General features: G+C 44.9%; 1 protein-coding gene across 1 annotated transcript in view; it reads right to left on the reverse strand.

Moving 5' to 3' along the window:
- camta2 (calmodulin binding transcription activator 2) overlaps positions 1 to 20,000 on the reverse strand; it is a 39,869-nt gene that overhangs the window by 3,803 nt on the left and 16,066 nt on the right. The window contains exons 14-23 of the mRNA XM_067580378.1: positions 10,105 to 10,295; positions 5,035 to 5,228; positions 4,480 to 4,558; positions 3,799 to 4,072; positions 3,461 to 3,688; positions 3,143 to 3,369; positions 2,874 to 3,055; positions 2,561 to 2,765; positions 1,360 to 1,431; positions 353 to 546 (exon numbers count right to left, since the gene is read on the reverse strand). Coding sequence (XP_067436479.1) covers positions 353 to 546; positions 1,360 to 1,431; positions 2,561 to 2,765; positions 2,874 to 3,055; positions 3,143 to 3,369; positions 3,461 to 3,688; positions 3,799 to 4,072; positions 4,480 to 4,558; positions 5,035 to 5,228; positions 10,105 to 10,295 — 1,846 coding nt within the window. The remainder of the gene's footprint in view (positions 1 to 352; positions 547 to 1,359; positions 1,432 to 2,560; positions 2,766 to 2,873; positions 3,056 to 3,142; positions 3,370 to 3,460; positions 3,689 to 3,798; positions 4,073 to 4,479; positions 4,559 to 5,034; positions 5,229 to 10,104; positions 10,296 to 20,000) is intronic.

Raw genomic sequence — 20,000 nt, forward strand, 5'->3', positions numbered from 1 at the left:
ATGCTAACATGCTAACGTTCTGCAGGTGAGATTTATCATGTTTACTGACTTGATTTAGTGTGTTAGCATGCTAACATGCTAGTTAGCTAATAAACTGGGACGTGGAACGTTTTTTGGATGTTGAATATGTGTTGATGCTGATCCATCACACTCAGCTGTACTTCCTCTTTAATGCTAATTAGCAACACTGCTACTAACATGCTAAACATCACACAAACTAAACATCAAAACGCTAGCATGATCACTGTGAGCATGTTAGCATGCTGATGTTAGCATTTCGTGCTCACAGAGCTGCTAACATGAGTTTCTGGCCACTAGATCAGAGTATTGATCAGCATTGATCAGTTCTTACTTGATCTTGGGGTTGTGGCTGGAGGCGCCGCGCGGCGCCTGTTTGAGCCTCTCGTACTCCTTGTAGCTGCGGTAGTACTGCTGGATGAGGACGGCCGCCCGCCGGCTCTGCTGGAAACGCTTCTGCTCGTAGTACGAGCGGAACTTGGACTGGATCAAGATGGCCGCCTGGGTCATCTTCTTATAGAGAGCGTACTGCGGGGACAGAGTTGGACAGGAAATGACCTCAGTACGATCTGGACAACTGAAGACGTAATGAGTGATGAACAAGAGAAGAAGCAGCTCTGAGGACTAATCGATCGATCGATCATCTGTTTATTGATATCAGTGATTTTATTCAAGTCCCTGTCTGTATGAGAGGACTCACTGCTCGCACCGACGGATCTCTGAGTTTCCTTCCACTACAGACATGTTTTTTCTAATCTGACAGATGGAAACACACTAACACCAGTGTTTCAGGCTTTCTGGGAACCAGTATGACGTGATGCTACAGGAAGCTGCTGCTGCTCTCTCACTGGATCACTGAACTCAAACATGTTCTGCAGCCTCTGGTTCCTCTGGTTTCTCTGGTTTCTAAGTGGACTGATGGTGGTTTCTTGGTGATGACATCAGAGATAAAGTCACGCTGAGCGGCAGCTTTTAAAGCCGTACTTTAAATGAATTCAGTCCTCTGTGATGTTCTGAGATCCAATGAAGCAAATATTTATGTTCTTCCAACTTAATTTGTCTCTTCTCTGTTTCATCATCACATAAAACCACTTCAACTGGTTTTACATCTGATGGCTGCGCACACACACACACACACACACACACACACACACACACACTGACTGCACATCACTACATCTACTGGTCAGCCATATTACCTTCAGAGCTATCCATGTTAGCTAGCCAGAGAGAGAGAGAGATGGTGAAGAGACACAGCAGGTTAGTTTAGTGTTAGTGAAGCTTGAGGACAAACTGAACACAGTCCAACACACACACACACACACACACACACACACACACCTGTTTGTACTTCCTGTAACACCTCTGTATGACGGCTGCAGCCATGTCCTGCTGTTCCTTTAACCTCCGACCCTGCAGACACACAATGGGCTCGTTATAAAAACATGAAATATCAAGTTACTGAGAACAAACTGGACATAAATATGAAGGACATATGTTTGACCTGCAGGTGGCAGCGACACACACACGATAAACACGTCACACTTCATCTCACGACTCTTATTACACCACGTTTCCCTTCATGCACGTCTGAGTCCCTCACAGCGAGGAAACCATGTGAGGAGAGGGAGTGTGTGTGTGAGTGAGTGTGAGTGCGTGTGTGTGTGTGTGTGTGAGTGTGTGAGTGTGTGTGAGAGTGTGTGTGTGAGAGTGTGTGTGAGAGTGTGTGTGTGAGTGAGTGAGTGTGTGAGAGTGTGTGTGAGAGTGTGTGTGTGAGTGAGTGTGAGTGAGTGTGAGTGTGTGAGTGTGAGTGTGTGAGTGTGTGCGTGTGTGAGTGAGTGAGTGTGTGAGTGTGTGAGTGTGTGTGAGTGTGAGTGAGTGAGTGTGTGAGTGTGTGCGTGTGTGAGTGAGTGAGTGTGTGAGTGTGTGAGTGAGTGAGTGTGTGAGTGTGTGAGTGAGTGAGTGTGTGAGTGTGTGCGTGAGAGTGTGTGTGTGAGTGAGTGAGTGTGTGAGAGTGTGTGTGAGAGTGTGTGTGTGAGTGAGTGTGAGTGAGTGTGAGTGTGTGAGTGTGAGTGTGTGAGTGTGTGCGTGTGTGAGTGAGTGAGTGTGTGAGTGTGTGAGTGTGTGTGAGTGTGAGTGAGTGAGTGTGTGAGTGTGTGCGTGTGTGAGTGAGTGAGTGTGTGAGTGTGTGAGTGAGTGAGTGTGTGAGTGTGTGCGTGTGTGAGTGTGTGTGAGTGAGTGTGTGTGAGTGTGAGTGTGAGTGTGTGTGAGTGTGAGTGTGTGAGTGTGAGTGTGAGTGTGTGTGAGTGTGAGTGTGTGAGTGAGTGTGTGTGTGTGAGTGTGAGTGTGTGTGAGTGTGTGTGAGTGTGTGTGTGTGAGTGTGAGTGTGAGTGTGTGTGAGTGTGAGTGTGTGTGAGTGTGTGTGAGTGTGTGTGAGTGTGTGTGAGTGTGTGTGTGTGTGTGTGTGAGTGTGTGTGAGTGTGTGTGAGTGAGTGTGAGTGAGTGTGAGTGTGTGTGTGTGTGTGTGTGTGTGTGTGTGTACCTTGTATCTCCTGAAGGCGTTCTGGATGATCCTGGCCGCCTCGTAAAGCTCCCTCTGCTCGCCGTCTGTTAGCGTCAGCAGGGCGAAGTCTCTCTCCATCTTCCCATTGGCCGAGGCGTTCAGGAACTCCGCCCATGCCGCAGAGGAGGGGGGGCGGAGCCTCTGGAGCGCCAGTGCGCTGAGGGGCGAGGGGGGACACACCCGCCTGCAAGTGTACATACACACACACATCCACCTGGTGATAATACCCATAATACACTGGTTTCTGGTAAGCTATCTTTAGTGGTTACTACGGTAACGAGCTACAGCTTACCTGGGCGGGGAGTGTGTGTGGGCGTCAACTGTGTCCAAATATGTGGCCAGCCAGGTGTCCTGTATGGCCGGATTGTCCCGCCTCTCTCTGAGTGGTGACTCCGCCCCCCTGGGGAAGTCCTCCTGTTTGATTCGCTCCGGGGTCGCCTCGATGATCTGCTCCGCCAGGGTCGCCATGTCAACCTGTTGGGTGGGAGGAGCTTCGGTCAGGCGGGAGTAACGACCTTCACCTGTGAACTGTTGAGTGTGTGTGTGTGGTCTGTTCGTTACCTGCAGCACCTCCTCCTCCAGGTACTCCTCCTCCTCGCCTTCGTTCTCGGCGTTCTCGCTGTAGCTCAGCAGCTGCTCCTCCAGCGTGGCCGCCGCGTGGGACCGCCGCCGCCCGTCCATCGCGTGTGCGTGTGGGTAAGTGTGTGTGTGGCCGGGGGAGGCGGGGCACGCGCTCTCGTAGTCCATCAAGTACAGGTGAGAGTCTCTGGAAGCGCCGGGGTTCAAACCTGCGAATAGTGATGATGATGATGATGATGATGAAGATCACTGCAGTGACACTGACGAGACTTTTTATTCAACAACAGAGAGAACCGTCACCTGTGCTGACGTTTGGCTCCTCCCCCCACATGGACAGAAGAGGGAGTGAGGAGAGAGGGAGGGAGGAGGGGGAGGGAGGGGAGACGGGCAGTGAGGAAGAGGAGGAGGAAGGAGATGAAGGGGATGAGGGGGAGGTGTCCATGGGGGCGGGGCCACTGGAGTAGGCGGAGCTGGGGGAGGGCGAGGAGGGGTCGCTGGGGGAGGGGAGGCTGCTGGAAGAGCTCAGACCTGGCAGGAAGAAGAGAGACTGTTACAGCCAATCACAGAGCTGAAATCCCGTCACATGACTTTCACTATGATCAGCTGATCAGCAGCAGGTGTGTGTGTGTGTGTGTTACCTGTGTCGGGGCTGGTGGACAGCGGAGACAGGGGCAGCTGTGGCTGCGGCGTGGCCGGTGTGTGCGTGTCTGCCGGAGGCGTGTGTGTGTCTCTAGGCGTCATGTGCGTGTGTGTGTGCAGCTCCTCCAGCGCCGTGGCGAGGCGGGTGTGTCCTCGAGAGCGAGCCACGGCGAGCGGCAGGCGGCCCAGCGAATCAGGGATCCCCAGAGCCAGACTGTTCCAGCCGTACAGAAGCTCTGCTGCCCTCTGGTGGCCCAGAGCACACGCCCACATCTGGAGCACACACACACGAGAAGGTGAAGAAACACGCCAGAAACACGCCAGAAACATGCTAACTGTGCATGACCTCAGACAACCCTGCTCTCTGATTGGCTGTCAGCTGTTAAAGGTGTGTCTACATGTGTGACTTTAATTGGCTGCTGTCAGCCAATCAGACACCGGGAATCTCTTATTTTGAAATATGAATGTTCCTTGTTGCTATGGTTACCAGCTAGCAAATCAACTCTGAGCTCTCATTTCAAACAGCAGTTTAACTGTTCAGCTTAACGATGTTTGATCAGCTGACAGCCAATCAAAGAGCAGATCATATAACTGTGTGTGTGTGTGTGTCTGTGTGTGTGTGTGTACCTCCAGTGGATCAGAGTGTGTATCAGGTGTGTGTGTGTGTGTGTGTGTTGTACCAGCGGGGTGCAGGAGAAGTGGTCGACATTCAGAGGATCAACTTCCTGTTCAAGATCCAAACTGTCGCTGTTCACAGTCCTGCAACAAACACACATCAATAGATCAATCAGGTGTGTGTGTGTGTGTGTGTGTGTGTGTGTGTGTGTGTGTGTACCTCCAGTGGATCAGAGTGTGTATCAGGTGTGTGTGTGTGTGTGTGTGTGTGTGTGTGTGTACCTCCAGTGGATCAGAGTGTGTATCAGGTGTGTGTGTGTGTGTGTGTACCTCCAGTGGATCAGAGTGTGTATCAGGTGTGTGTGTGTGTGTGTGTGTGTGTGTGTGTGTGTGTGTACCTCCAGTGGATCAGAGTGTGTATCAGGTGTGTGTGTGTGTGTGTGTGTACCTCCAGTGGATCAGAGTGTGTATCAGGTGTGTGTGTGTGTGTGTGTGTGTGTGTGTGTGTGTACCTCCAGTGGATCAGAGTGTGTATCAGGTGTGTGTGTGTGTGTGTGTGTACCTCCAGTGGATCAGAGTGTGTATCAGGTGTGTGTGTGTGTGTGTGTGTGTGTGTGTACCTCCAGTGGATCAGAGTGTGTATCAGGTGTGTGTATCCCTGTGCAGCAGCCAGGTGCAGCAGTGTCATCCCACGGTGACGGACGGAGTGATGAAGCCTCTCTCCTCCTCCTCCTCCTCCTCCTCCACTCCATCGACCTCCTCTCATCATGCGCTCACACACTCCCACAATCCTCCTCTCGAACCACTGTGAGGACTGACACACACACACACACACACACACACAGACACACACACACAGACACACACACACACACACACACACACACACACACACACACAGAGACACACACAGTTAAGAACAGCAGTCTGCTGGTTAAAACGTCGCCATGTAAACATGTCAGCAGTTGGATTCCTGCAGCGGACCATTCTCCGTCTCTCTCTCCTCTCGTTTCCTGTCATCTCTTAACTGTCGCCGTCCAAATACGCAATAAACTGCCCCATAAATATATAAAAAACAAACGACTTTCCTCTCAAAACTTTACGACTTTTCACTCAAAACGTTACGACTTTTCACTGAAAACGTTACGACTTTTCACTCAAAACGTTACGACTTTCCTCTCAAAACGTTACGACTTTCCTCTCAAAACGTTACGACTTTTCACTCAAAACGTTACGACTTTTCACTGAAAACGTTACGACTTTTCACTGAAAACGTTACGACTTTTCACTGAAAACGTTACGACTTTTCACTCAAAACGTTACGACTTTTCACTCAAAACGTTACGACTTTCCTCTCAAAACGTTACGACTTTTCTTTCAAAACGTTACAACTTTCCTCTCAAAATGTTACGACTTTCCTCTCAAAACGTTACGACTTTCCTCTCAAAAAGTTACGACTTTTTACTCAAAAAGTTACGACTTTTCACTCAAAAAGTTTCGACTTTCCTCTCAAAATGTTACGACTTTTCACTGAAAACGTTACGACTTTTCACTGAAAACGTTACGACTTTTCACTCAAAACGTTACGACTTTTCACTCAAAACGTTACGACTTTTCACTCAAAACGTTACGACTTTCCTCTCAAAAAGTTTCGACTTTTCTTTCAAAACGTTACAACTTTCCTCTCAAAACGTTACGACTTTCCTCTCAAAAAGTTACGACTTTTTACTCAAAAAGTTACGACTTTTCACTCAAAAAGTTTCGACTTTTCTCTCAAAATGTTACGACTTTTCACTCAAAACGTTACGACTTTCCTCTCAAAACGTTACGACTTTCCTCTCAAAACGTTACGACTTTCCTCTCAAAACGTTACGACTTTCCTCTCAAAATGTTACGACTTTCCTCTCAAAACGTTACGACTTTCCTCTCAAAACGTTACGACTTTCCTCTCAAAATGTTACGACTTTCCTCTCAAAACGTTACGACTTTTCACTCAAAATGTTACGACTTTTCACTCAAAACGTTACGACTTTTCACTCAAAATGTTACGACTTTTCTCTCAAAACGTTACGACTTTTCACTCAAAACGTTACGACTTTTCACTCAAAATGTTACGACTTTTCACTCAAAACGTTACGATCCTCTGATATTTTGGACCAATCAGATGGTCACAGAGGAGCTCACTGCAACTCATGATTTTTGATTAACATATTGATTAATTATTGCCTTCCTTCTTCTTTGTTGTCCAATTCTTTCACCCGGTAACAGAAATCACCAGATTTGAATGACTTAACACATAATCGATCATCAGAACTGTCATTAGTTGATCAGTTTCTGATACTTGTTGAATTGTGTCATCGTCACTCTGTCTCACCTGTCAGCACCCCCTCCCTCCCTCCCCTCCAGCTGGTAGGAAACATTACATTCATAACTCCCCCCTCCTCCAGTTTTTCCCTGTGGCTCTCCCTGGTATGTGACCCCCCACCCCCGGCTCCCTCGCTCCCTCTGTGACGCACATGGACAAGTGAGGCTAAAAATGACTGACAGCAGAGAGAGAGAGCGAGAGAGAGAGAGAGAGCGGCCCGTCTGTGATCAAACAGCAGAGGAAATATAAACATGGAAACTCTTCCTGTTATCAGCTGTCAGTCACCCGCTGAAACCAGCCTGCAGCTGTTGTTATGCTGCTGCAACACGACACATCGGACCTGCTGCACATTTGACTTCTAAAACAATATCATGTCTTGTCGATGCGGGGATGATCATCCTCTCAGATGTGGAACTACAGTCCCCATAATGCTCTGGGGGGATGGAAACAGGAAGTATAGCTGTGGTTTTCACTTGAGCTTTGTTTCTTTTAGCTGACTGACTGCTGGTGGATTTAATCACGGCGCCGGAGTCTAACTTCCACACCGTTGTTCTGGGGAGGAAGCTGTTCACCAGTAGCATGGAGATAGTCAGTGTGTGTGTGTATGACAAGGAGACTCAGAATAAGTCATCAGTGAACTGTGTGACACTATAGTATATAGTAGTGATGTCACCATACTGCCATCACCACTGAAGCTCCACTGCTCCCAGTACCTGATGACAAACCCAGTCCAGCTGTATCAGAGTAATAACACTGAGTTACAGAGCGAGGTGTTGATACTACTGATCACTAAATGCTGGTATTGATTTGGTATCTATGTGTCTATGGGGTCTATGTATTGATTTGTAATGTGGTTATCGAGTTGTTTAGAAGAATGCTTCCCAAACTGGGATCTAGAGACCACCGGGGGTCCTTGAGAGGGCTCCTTTACACTAACCTCCAGGGAATGTTTGTTCTTAGAGGAGGCTCTTTCAGACAACATCCTCTCCAGCAGTTCTGTCATGTCATGTTACGTCACGTCTTTCTATCTGGAACAGTCAGAGTTCGTTCTTTGGCCGAGTTCCACCTGGGATGTTTTGGCAGCGCAGCACTTAGCTGTAGCTCATGGATGTATGCTAACTGGCTTACCCTGGTTACCCCGGTTACCCCGGTTACCCTGCTCATGTTGTGTCACTGCTGTTGCAACGACAAAGACCTGATCTGGATGATCCTCCCATGACACTGACTGAGTGTGACACTGTTCTTCTTCTACTACCCTGAGAACGCACAGCAGCTTTATCTCCTCAGCAGCCTCAATGTTAGTCAGCAGATTTCACAACTAGTGCACTAAACTGTTTCAACTCCTCCTACCTGGTGTGCTTGACTTCAACTGTAGATCTGATTCAGCTGTTTACTGAAAGGAAGAAGACCAGGAGTCTGCTGGCAGAGAGCTCTGGGAGGCACTACAGAGCTACAGAGTATTCTGAACTCTGCAGACATGTAATGTGTTGTAATGTGTTTTAATGACTGCTTCATGTCTTGGTGAGAATTTTCCACCCTGGTGGACAATAAAGACATATTCTATTCTATTCTATTATTAAAATAAAATAAGCTCCCTCATTCCTGTTTAAAACAAAATCATGTCTCCTGGTTCCCTTTTTCACTCAGAACAACTATAAACACTCTTGATTTCCACTGCAGCAGTAACAGTTATAGCCAATCAATCATTAATATAAAGGACCAAAATATTTTCTACATGTCTTTTTCCCTGCTGTACTGAGAACGTGGCGTTACGACCAACGATTCAAACATTACCGAGAATTTTGATGGTAAATCTGCTGCTAAAAAGCACCACCAAAAGTTATAAACTGCACGTGTGGATTAACAGGTTGACATTGGTAACTAAGGGGGGTGGGGCTTAGTGACGGGTCAATTATGGGATTGTTGTAATGACCAGAGTCAGTAAAATGGATTTAAGGAGCAGATCTTCACTGTAATATGATCAGATAAAGTTGTAAAGGTTTGAAATGAGACATTGAGGCGTCTCACAGCAACATGACATGTTGTAGCTGTGATTGTTTAGTTAAGGTCACGTCTCTCTCTGTCACATTGAGTCTATTTTAACTCCAGGACTCGATCTGCCAAATTCCCCGTGACATCAGAGGGAGAGCGGCGGGGAGGATCAGCAGAGGTCAAACTGCACACATGTTTTACAGGGATTTTCCATTCAGGTTGATTTGTTCTTCTTCACCTGTTTCCCCAACATGCCCAACAAACGACTTTGTTCAGGTTCACGTCCAGGACGGGACGGGAAGGGACGAGACGAGACAGGACGGGACTGGACTGGACTGGACGGGAGTGGACTGGACTGGACTGGACGGGAGTGGACTGGACTGGACGGGACAGGACTGGACTGGACGGGAGTGGACTGGACTGGACGGGACAGGACTGGAGGGGACGGGACGGGACTGGACGGGACGGGACTGGAGGGGACGGGACGGGACGGGACTGGAGGGGACGGGACGGGACTGGACTGGACGGGAGTGGACTGGACTGGACTGGACTGGACTGGACTGGACGGGACGTGACGGGACTGGACTGGACGGAACAGGACGGGACGGGACAGGAAAACCTCCGGAGCTGTGTGAACTTTATTGATCTTTCATGGACGCCTCATGTCGGCCCAAATCCACCGTTCATGGTGATTAAACCTAAATTTTATGGCTATAATGTCGTCAGCGTCTCTACCAATCAGCTGATACGATCACATCAGGTTGATCAATGGACACCAAAGAGAAAAGCAGATTTATTTTATTCATTATGGGAACAAAACTGAGAGCCAGATTATCAACAGTGATTCCAATCATATTCTCTTGGTTCTGGACTAAAGCAGAGAACATTATAACACTGACCTCTGTCTCTATATGTTATCTATATATTATCTATATATTATCTATATGTCATCTGTATGTTATCTATACAGATATTTGATATTTGAACTTTAACCTTCACTAGTCTTTCTGTCTCTTTCTTGTAGTTAAAGATTGAAAATAATCTTTTAGTTTTATTGTTATTATCATGAAAACTAGTTTACAGGTAAAAAGCTGAATTCTTGGTTTTCACAAAGTCAAACAGGACGTTGAAAGCTGCTTTTCTTCTGCAAACCGGGAGATGAACGATCATTCTGTAATTGTTTTATATGTCAATAAAGAGCAACAGGGCAGTTATTTAGATGAAAAAACACATTTATATGAACATTTTACAGTCCAGCTGTCGTGTAAATCGACGGCGTTTTATTTTGAAGAGAACAATATAGTGAGAGTCTGGCTTCCTTCGGCCGACTCACCTGTTCGTGGTCCTCAGGTAGGCTCGGCGGAGGGGGCGTGGCCAGCTGGCTGCCGTGCTGCTGATGCTGATGCTGATGATGCTGATGCTGATGATGTTGTTGCTGCTGGTTGACGTCGCGGGCGGCCATCTCCGCCATCCTGCGCTCCATCTGCTCCAGACGCTCCAGAATGGACATCCTGAACTGGTTATCTGCAGACGCAACAGAAAAAACAGTCAGAGTGAGACCTCCTCACCTCCTCACGCGCCGACGGCTTGTTTTTCATCTCCTCGTCGGAGAAAACATGAAACATTTGTGCTTTCTGAGGCGAGAGACGACTCGACTTCAGACCAAACGATGCTCAGAAAGGACAGGAACTGAGAAAAACTACAAACACCAGGAGATCTCTGTTAACCCTTAAACACATACTAAAGGTCAAGTCCTCTATGACCTCTATGACCTCTGAAACAGCTGAAAGTCATAGTTTTTCTGATGATGTTGTGAGTAGCAGGTAACGTGTTTGCTGTTCGGTCTCTGACGCTTTAAACAAGCGACGCAGAGTTCAGACGCTCCGACCGCGTCCTGTAACCGTTTCATACCGACAGAAGACGGATAATGAAACAGTAGAAATAGAAAACAGAAGTCAAACGTTTCTCTGTTGACGTGCACCGGAGCCGAGAGGAAGAACGCTGCCAGACAGGCAGAAAGACGTCGCATGGAAACGTCTGCAGGAAAAAAAAAACAACACAGCAAACAAGAAGAAGCGTGGCTGCTGCTGTCGGTTAAATAAACTGACCTTCATCTGCACCCAACGACACAAACACAGCAGGAAGTGTCTGTAAGATGTAAAACATTACAGATACAACAGACAGACTGTGTTAGCACAAACACTCCGGTGAGTCAGTCTCTTACAGAAAGTAGTTGCACGAGTGAGAAACGATTAACGTGCAGACGGGATCCTACATTTCCCACAATGCAGCTGCTGGATGGCGTTTTTTTTTTTCATGAGAAACCTCCCTGCAGGTAAACAGCCTCCAGTTTGTGATGCAGACTTTCCGATGATGTCATTATGACATCATCAGGGGAGCTTAAAGAGATGAGGAGCAGCTGTCAATCAAACGAGAGGAAGTTGCGATGACCTAAACCCTCGGAAAAAAAAAAAACCTCAGCAAGGTCAGAGTGTGTCGACAGCTCTAACCAGGAGGCAGACAGAAAACTCAGCTCTTAAATACCAGTTTTAGGAGAGCCTCTTTAACACACACACACACACACACACACACACACACACACACAGAGTCTCAGATGGAAACTATCTCGACCGACTTCAATCGTGCTGCCGCCACATGATGCTGCCTGGCACAGTCAGAGTGTGTGTGAAGGAAATAAAAGCAGAGTCCCTAATATAGCCTGATACACTGTGACCTGCATACACACACACACACACACACACACACACACACACACACACACACACACACACACACACACACACACACACACACACACAGGGCTCCCCGCATTCATCCAGTAACATCATGATGAACACGCAGCAGAACCAGAGATATCGTCTGTTTCATTCCACATATTCTTCTTCTTCTTCGTCAACACCTGCCGCCTACATTACCCAGAATGCAACTCCAACTCCAACAGCTGGAAGATCCAGACTACGTCTAAATTACGAAATCTAACACAGTGTGTTCAAGCAAAAACGACGTGTTTAGAGAAAAGTCTGAAAAATGAAGCAGAAACTGATTATCAGTCTGCAGTACTTTACTATAGTGATATAATCTACTGACAGTCAGATTATCTACCTACTGACAGTCGGGTTATCTATCTACTGAGTCAGATTATCTACCTACTGAGAGTCAGATTATCTCTCTACTGAGTCAGATTATCTATCTACTGACAGTCAGATTATCTACTTACTGAGAGTCAGATTATCTATCTACTGAGAGTCAGATTATCTATCTACTGAGAGTCAGATTATCTACCTACTGACAGTCAGATTATCTATCTATCTACTGACAGTCAGGTTATCTTTCTACTGACAGTCAGATTATCTATCTATCTACTGACAGTCAGATTATCTACCTACTGACAGTCGGGTTATCTATCTACTGAGTCAGATTATCTACCTACTGAGAGTCAGATTATCTCTCTACTGAGTCAGATTATCTATCTACTGACAGTCAGATTATCTACTTACTGAGAGTCAGATTATCTATCTACTGAGAGTCAGATTATCTATCTACTGAGAGTCAGATTATCTACCTACTGACAGTCAGATTATCTATCTATCTACTGACAGTCAGGTTATCTTTCTACTGACAGTCAGATTATCTATCTATCTACTGACAGTCAGATTATCTATCTACTGACAGTCAGATTATCTACCTACTGACAGTCAGATTATCTATCTATCTACTGACAGTCAGGTTATCTTTCTACTGACAGTCAGATTATCTATCTACCTACTGAGAGTCAGATTATCTATCTACCTACTGAGAGTCAGATTATCTATCTACCTACTGAGAGTCAGATTATCTATCTACCTACTGACAGTCAGATTATCTATCTACCTACTGACAGTCAGATTATCTACCTACTGACAGTCAGATTATCTATCTACTGACAGTCAGATTATCTATCTACTGACAGTCAGATTATCTACCTACTGACAGTCAGATTATCTATCTACTGACAGTCAGATTATCTACTGAGAGTCAGATTATCTTCCTACTGCGAGTCAGATTATCTATCTACTGACAGTCAGATTATCTACCTACTGAGTCAGATTATCTATCTACCTACTGACAGTCAGATTATCTATCTACTGACAGTCAGGTTATCTATCTACTGACAGTCAGGTTATCTATCTACTGAGAGTCAGGTTATCTATCTACTGACAGTCAGATTATCTATCTACTGAGAGTCAGATTATCTACTGAGAGTCAGATTATCTTCCTACTGCGAGTCAGATTATCTATCTACTGACAGTCAGATTATCTACCTACTGAGTCAGATTATCTATCTATCTACTGAGAGTCCAATTATCTACCTACTGAGAATCAGATTATCTATCTACCTACTGACAGTCAGATTATCTATCTACTGACAGTCAGGTTATCTATCTACTGAGAGTCAGATTATCTATCTACTGAGAGTCAGATTATCTACCTACTGAGAGTCAGATTATCTATCTACTGAGAGTCAGATTATCTATCTACTGACAGTCAGATTATCTATCTACTGACAGTCAGATTATCTACCTACTGAGAGTCAGATTATCTATCTATCTACTGACAGTCCAATTATCTACCTACTGAGAATCAGATTATCTATCTACTGACAGTCAGATTATCTACCTACTGAGTCAGATTATCTACTGAGAGTCAGATTATCTTCCTACTGAGAATCAGATTATCTACCTACTGACAGTCAGATTATCTACCTACTGAGAATCAGATTATCTATCTACTGACAGTCAGATTATCTATCTATCTACTGAGAGTCAGATTATCTATCTATCTATTGAGAGTCAGATTATCTATCTATCTACTGAGTTAGATTATCCATCTATCTACTGAGAGTCAGATTATCTATCTATCTATTGAGAGTCAGATTATCTATCTATCTATTGAGAGTCAGATTATCTATCTATCTACTGAGAGTCAGATTATCCATCTATCTACTGAGAGTCAGATTATCTATCTATCTACTGAGAGTCAGATTATCCACCTACTGAGAGTCAGATTATCTATCTATCTACTGAGAGTCAGATTATCTATCTATTGAGAGTCAGATTATCTCTCTACTGAGAGTCAGATTATCCATCTATCTACTGAGAGTCAGATTATCTATCTATCTACTGAGAGTCAGATTGGTTGGTTCCAGTTAGTTCCTGTCCACCTCTGACCTGGATGCATCTATTCCTTTAATCCAAAGACGTAGGTGCAGATTATTTTTGACACAACTCGAGCAGAGCAGCAGCTGGTGAACAGGGATGGGTATCAAGAACCAATACTAAATTGATACCAGTTCCTGACTGATCAGTCCTGAGATATTGATAAGCCCCCGATGCTGCTCGCAGTATTTATATAACATTAATTCATTCTAACGTAGCCGGCGAGGGGACGGGGGCAGGAGAGCTGCCGCAGCTTAAAACAGTATAATCTCTGGCTTTTGTTCGATATATCTAGTGTCTGTAAAAATGTTGCCAACACTAAACATCACCATAGTATCACCTGCTAAGTAGTTAGCACGCATTAGCTCGGAGGGCTAACTTGGCTTGTTTATATTACGTGAACGTCACTTTTCCCCCCATCGACCATTCGATTGGTTGAAGACTGTTCAGTCGACCAGGATCAGTTTAAGTCTACAGTTACTCACTCAGGACACCGCTCTGGTTTTAAGCTCTTACAATTAAACAATTGTAAATAAATAATTTATTTATTGACGATTAACGTGATGAGTGAACTTTGATCGGTACCAGTTTGTCCAAACGTAAAGATCAGAGCTTGTATTTATCAAACCTGTCAGAACGAACTGAAGAGTAAAAATATTCTGTAACGCATGAATATATAAATATGGATGAAATAACAGCTGTTCATCATATAATCAGGAGAATCTAGTTCCACACTGCCCGTGCAGATCAATAAAGACGATCAGAAAGTGGTTGATAATCAAATCAGTGCAGATTTATTCTTGTTTGATAAATATAAAAAAAGTGATGTAAGATCAGATCAAATCTTCAAATATAAATATATAAGAGTAAAATGTGTGTAGCTGTAACGCGTTATTGATCCTGATCAATCAGTTATCAACTGTCTTTTACTCGAGAGTTTTTATTTTTACTTTTATCTTTGAGTTTAAGTCTGACATTTTCACTTTCAGCACTTTGATAAATAAATATGAACTCTGTTATCTCTGCAGTTTCTCAGTTGCCGTGGTGACTGAGCAGCTCTGTAACCGTGACAACAACTACAGTTGGTCCTACCGTCTGTGTCGTCTCGCTGAGTTTCGTCCATCTTCTGTCTGTCTCTTTGTCCAGAAACCATCCCTCCCTCCCTCCCAGTGTCAGAGTGTGTGAGCACAGGTGAGGAGCATTATGGGTAGGTTATGATGTCACAGGATAAGATAACACACACACACACACACACACACACACACACACACACACACACACACACACACTCGATCTTTAAATGTGCAGTGACGACAAGCTGATGAGGGACAGGCTGAGATTTAACACACTCAGGAAGCTGGAGCAGACTGAGAGACCGAGCGGGGATCAACAAGTTAAACAGAGAGACTGCAGCAAGGCATCGTGGGAAATCCACAGAGAGGGAGGGGGGGGGGAGGTGGAGACACCGGGGGGGGGCGGGGGGGGGGCTCATCTGACTGAGACATTCTTGGCTTTGAGCCTAAAACCCAACCAGCCTCCATGTAAGCTCACAAGCGTCTTCATTCATTCTGCTTCCTGCTGTCTGAGAAACTTTCAGCGCTGAAAGCAACTAAATATATTTACTCAAGTACAGTTTAGAGGTACTTGTACTTTACTGGAGTATTTCCATGTGATGCTACTTTCTACATTTCAGAGGGAAATATTGTACTTTCTACTCCACTACATTTATTTGACAGCTTTAGTTACTTTTCAGATGAAGATTTGACACAATGGATAATATAACAAGCTTTTAAAATACAACACATTGTTAAAGATGAAACCAGTGGTTTCCAACCTTTTTGTCTTTTGACGTCTTACAAAAAGCAGTGTGTAGTCGGGGTCACATTTCACATGTCTATGAGTTGTTAACAGCTCCACCAAATAGTGATTTTTCCCTCTAAACTTCTCACATGCTTTCATTTCAATAAATGTTCAAATGATCCAATATTTCAGCAAAAATCAAAGATTAGAGAAAAAGTCCAAAAACTGAAAACAGATTTGTGTATCAGAACTTTGTTTTTTCTTCTTTCCTCTCCCATTAATCATCTCACCACCCCTCAGATTTATCTGCTGACCCTTTGGAGGGGCCCGACCCCTAGGTTGGGAACCACTGGACTAAACTAGCTAACTGTATATAAAGTAGTGTAAACTAGCTCCACCTCCAGCAGCTACAACAGTAACATGCTGCTCTAACACTGATGCTTCACTATTAATAATCTAATGATGTCATATATAATAATATATCAGTCAGAGGGACCAAACCACTACTTTTACTGCAATACTTTAACTACATCAAGCTCATAATACTTATGTACTTTTACTGCAATACTTTAACTACATCAAGCTCATAATACTTATGTACTTTTACTGCAATACTTTAACTACATCAAGCTCATAATACTTATGTACTTTTACTGCAATACTTTAACTACATCAAGCTCATAATACTTATGTACTTTTACTGCAATACTTTAACTACATCAAGCTCATAATACTTGTGTACTTTTACTGCAATACTTTAACTACATCAAGCTCATAATACTTATGTACTTTTACTGCAATACTTTAACTACATCAAGCTCATAATACTTATGTACTTTTACTGCAATACTTTAACTACATCAAGCTCATAATACTTATGTACTTTTACTGCAATACTTTAACTACATCAAGCTCATAATACTTATGTACTTTTACTGCAATACTTTAACTACATCAAGCTCATAATACTTGTGTACTTTTACTGTAGTGAGGGATCAATCGTTTTATCTGTTGGATCTCAGAGAGTTGTGAAAGTGTCGTGAGTTCAGCAGCTCACTGAGCGTCAGAAACAAACACGGACGTCACTGAACAGACTCGAGGTTTAAAGATTAAAAGTTTATAATCCTCTGTAAATCCTCCAGTGTTTAAAGTGTTCACTGGAGCTGCAATGAGTAGTCGATTAATTGATTAGTTGAAAGTTATTTATTATAAAACTGTTTTTCTTTAATTTTCGTGTGTGAGTGCGAGTTGAAAACGTGAATAAAAACAGGTGTATGGAAACACACCTCCTGTCTGTCTGAGGTTCAAACTGCTTCAGTCACAGTCAGAAATAGCAGCGAGAGCTGATGACGCTGAGTGAGTGTTTTCAAGTGATGACAGTGGAAAACAGCTCGACCACATCAATCACTGAGAGAGAGACTGAGAGAGAGAGAGAGAGAGAGAGACATAGAGAGAGAGAGACATAGAGAGACATAGAGAGAGAGAGAGAGAGAGAGAGAGAGAGACTGAGAGAGAGAGAGAGACATAGAGAGAGAGAGAGAGAGAGCAGAGAGAGAGAGAGAGACATAGAGAGAGAGAGACATAGAGAGAGAGAGAGAGACATAGAGAGACATAGAGAGAGAGAGAGAGAGAGAGAGAGAGAGAGAGACTGAGAGAGAGAGAGAGAGAGAGAGAGAGAGAGACTGAGAGAGAGAGAGAGAGACATAGAGAGAGAGAGAGAGAGAGAGACAGAGAGAGAGAGAGAGACATAGAGAGAGAGAGACATAGAGAGAGAGAGAGAGAGACATAGAGAGACATAGAGAGAGAGACAGAGAGAGAGAGAGAGAGACTGAGAGAGAGACAGAGAGAGAGAGAGAGAGACAGAGAGAGAGAGAGAGAGAGAGACAGAGAGAGAGAGAGAGAGAGAGACATAGAGAGACATAGAGAGACATAGAGAGACATAGGGAGAGAGACAGAGAGAGAGAGAGAGAGAGACTGAGAGAGAGACAGAGAGAGAGAGAGAGAGAGACATAGAGAGACATAGAGAGACATAGGGAGAGAGACAGAGAGAGAGAGAGAGAGAGACATAGAGAGACATAGAGAGACATAGAGAGACATAGGGAGAGAGACAGAGAGAGAGAGAGAGACATAGAGAGACAGAGAGAGAGAGACATAGAGAGAGAGACATAGAGAGAGAGACATAGAGAGACATAGAGAGACATAGAGAGAGAGAGACAGAGAGAGAGAGAGAGAGAGACTGAGAGAGAGACATAGAGAGAGAGACAGAGAGAGATAGAGAGAGAGTTCACTGTAACCATGGCAGACATGCAGATGAAGCTTCTCCGCAAGAAAATACAGAAAAGAAACGAAAAGAACAAAGAACGCAAACTACAGAAGACGTGAACGGAGGATGAAGAGGACGAAGAGGCCGTAAACAGGCTGGAAGACGAGAGCTGTGAAGAACCAGCAGCTGCTTGTCAGACGGAAACTGGACCCATGAAGAAGCAGGAGAAGCAGAATGGTGTGCCGGCGGACGTAAAGGCCAATACAGAGGAAACGCAGTGAAAGAAGAAGAAGAAAAGAAAGCTCACTGACAACACTGAATCACCAGCCGAGAAGAAGACCGAAACAGTGGAAGAAGAAGAAGAGGAGGAGGAAGAGACAATAGATGACAAGGAGCAGCCTTCTGATGAACCAGAAGAAGCTGCAGATGAAGAAGATGATGAGGAGGAGGATGACGGCGACAACGAAGAAACTGGAGAGGGAGATGGTGGAGAGGAAGATCAACCTGAACTACCATCTGGCTTAACAGGAGCCTTTGAGGACCCGTCCGTTACCTCTCTGGTGACCTGGTGAGTGAAAGCACACTGAGAGGAGAGAAGGATGGGCTTTGATCACATGACTGTTGGAGGGAAGGGATGTTCCTGGCTGCTGCAAAGACAGGCAGTGGTAAAACTTCAGCCTTCCTCATCCCGTCCATAGAGCTCATCTACAAACTCCAGCTCACGCCCAGGAACGGCCCGAGGCATCAATGGCAAAGGCCACGCACTGCTGATCCTCTGACCAGAGGAGCTCGGCTTCCTGCGCTTCCTCAAACAGGCCGAGGTCCCACTGAACAAGATCAGACAGGTAGAGTCTGATCTTCCTGATGTTGTACAGGACAAACCAACACAACCGAGCGACTGAGGCCACGTGAACCTTAAAGGTTAGCTAGTCATCGATCATGACACCAAAGTTCCGGTCAGACTTTGTGGGCATGAGTTGGGTTAATTCCAGCTGGATACTATGGGAGGACTAGCAAAGGTCACGCACTGCTGATCCTCCGGCCAGAGGAGCTCGACTTCCTGCGCTTCCTCAAACAGGCCGAGGTCCCACTGAGCGAGTTTGAAAAGAACTACTACCTCCACAAGTCAGCACAAGAGGCCTACAAGTCATACGTGAGGGCTTACGACTCCCAAACAGATCTACACCCTCAACCTCCCCGTGGTGGCGCTGTCTTTGACTTTGGCTTCAAAGTCCCGCCATATGTTGATCTCAACGTCCACAGCAGTAAAGGTGAAAAGTTGCAGAAGCGAGGCGGTGGAGGCGGTTTCTGTTACCAGAAGAACCAGAACGTGCACAAGTCCAAAATCTTTAAGCATGTCAACAAAGGAAGGAATGACGGGAGGAAGTTCTCTCGCTGAGCCTGCAAACTAAATCTCTTCCTGGACTCATTCCTCCACTGTGTACTCAAAGAACTGCCCTTTTTTTTATTTCCTGCTTTGAACATGGTGCCGTAGATCATATTATGGCACATCTGTCAGATTAAATCAGCCTCAGAGAGAGAGAGAGGTCTCAGGTCTTTACACCAGGACCACCTCAGCTTCAGGACACTCAGAAAATCAGACCAAATCAAATTATGATGAAAGAGAAATAAAAATACAGAGATGACTGGACAGAACTAACAACATGGAAACGTATGTAACCCTAAACAGAGAGACACAGTGACGACCTACCTGACCACAGCGTCTGATAGAAAACTGAGAAGAACACTGACCAAGAACAGACTGAGTGGACACAACCAAATTATAGCAACCAAAAATGCAGCTTTTCTCAAATGTTGTGATGTTTTATGTCTCTTTCTGCAGTGAAATTGCAGGAATTGTATAAAATCACAAGCAAGGACTGCTGCCAGTGAAGAGTCATATATAATGACTTCCTTGGATAAAAAGCTTCCTGCGTATCACAGAAACAA

The sequence above is a fragment of the Thunnus thynnus genome, chromosome 22 (assembly GCF_963924715.1).
Source record: "Thunnus thynnus chromosome 22, fThuThy2.1, whole genome shotgun sequence".
In the NCBI taxonomy this organism is placed as follows: Eukaryota; Metazoa; Chordata; class Actinopteri; order Scombriformes; family Scombridae; genus Thunnus; species Thunnus thynnus.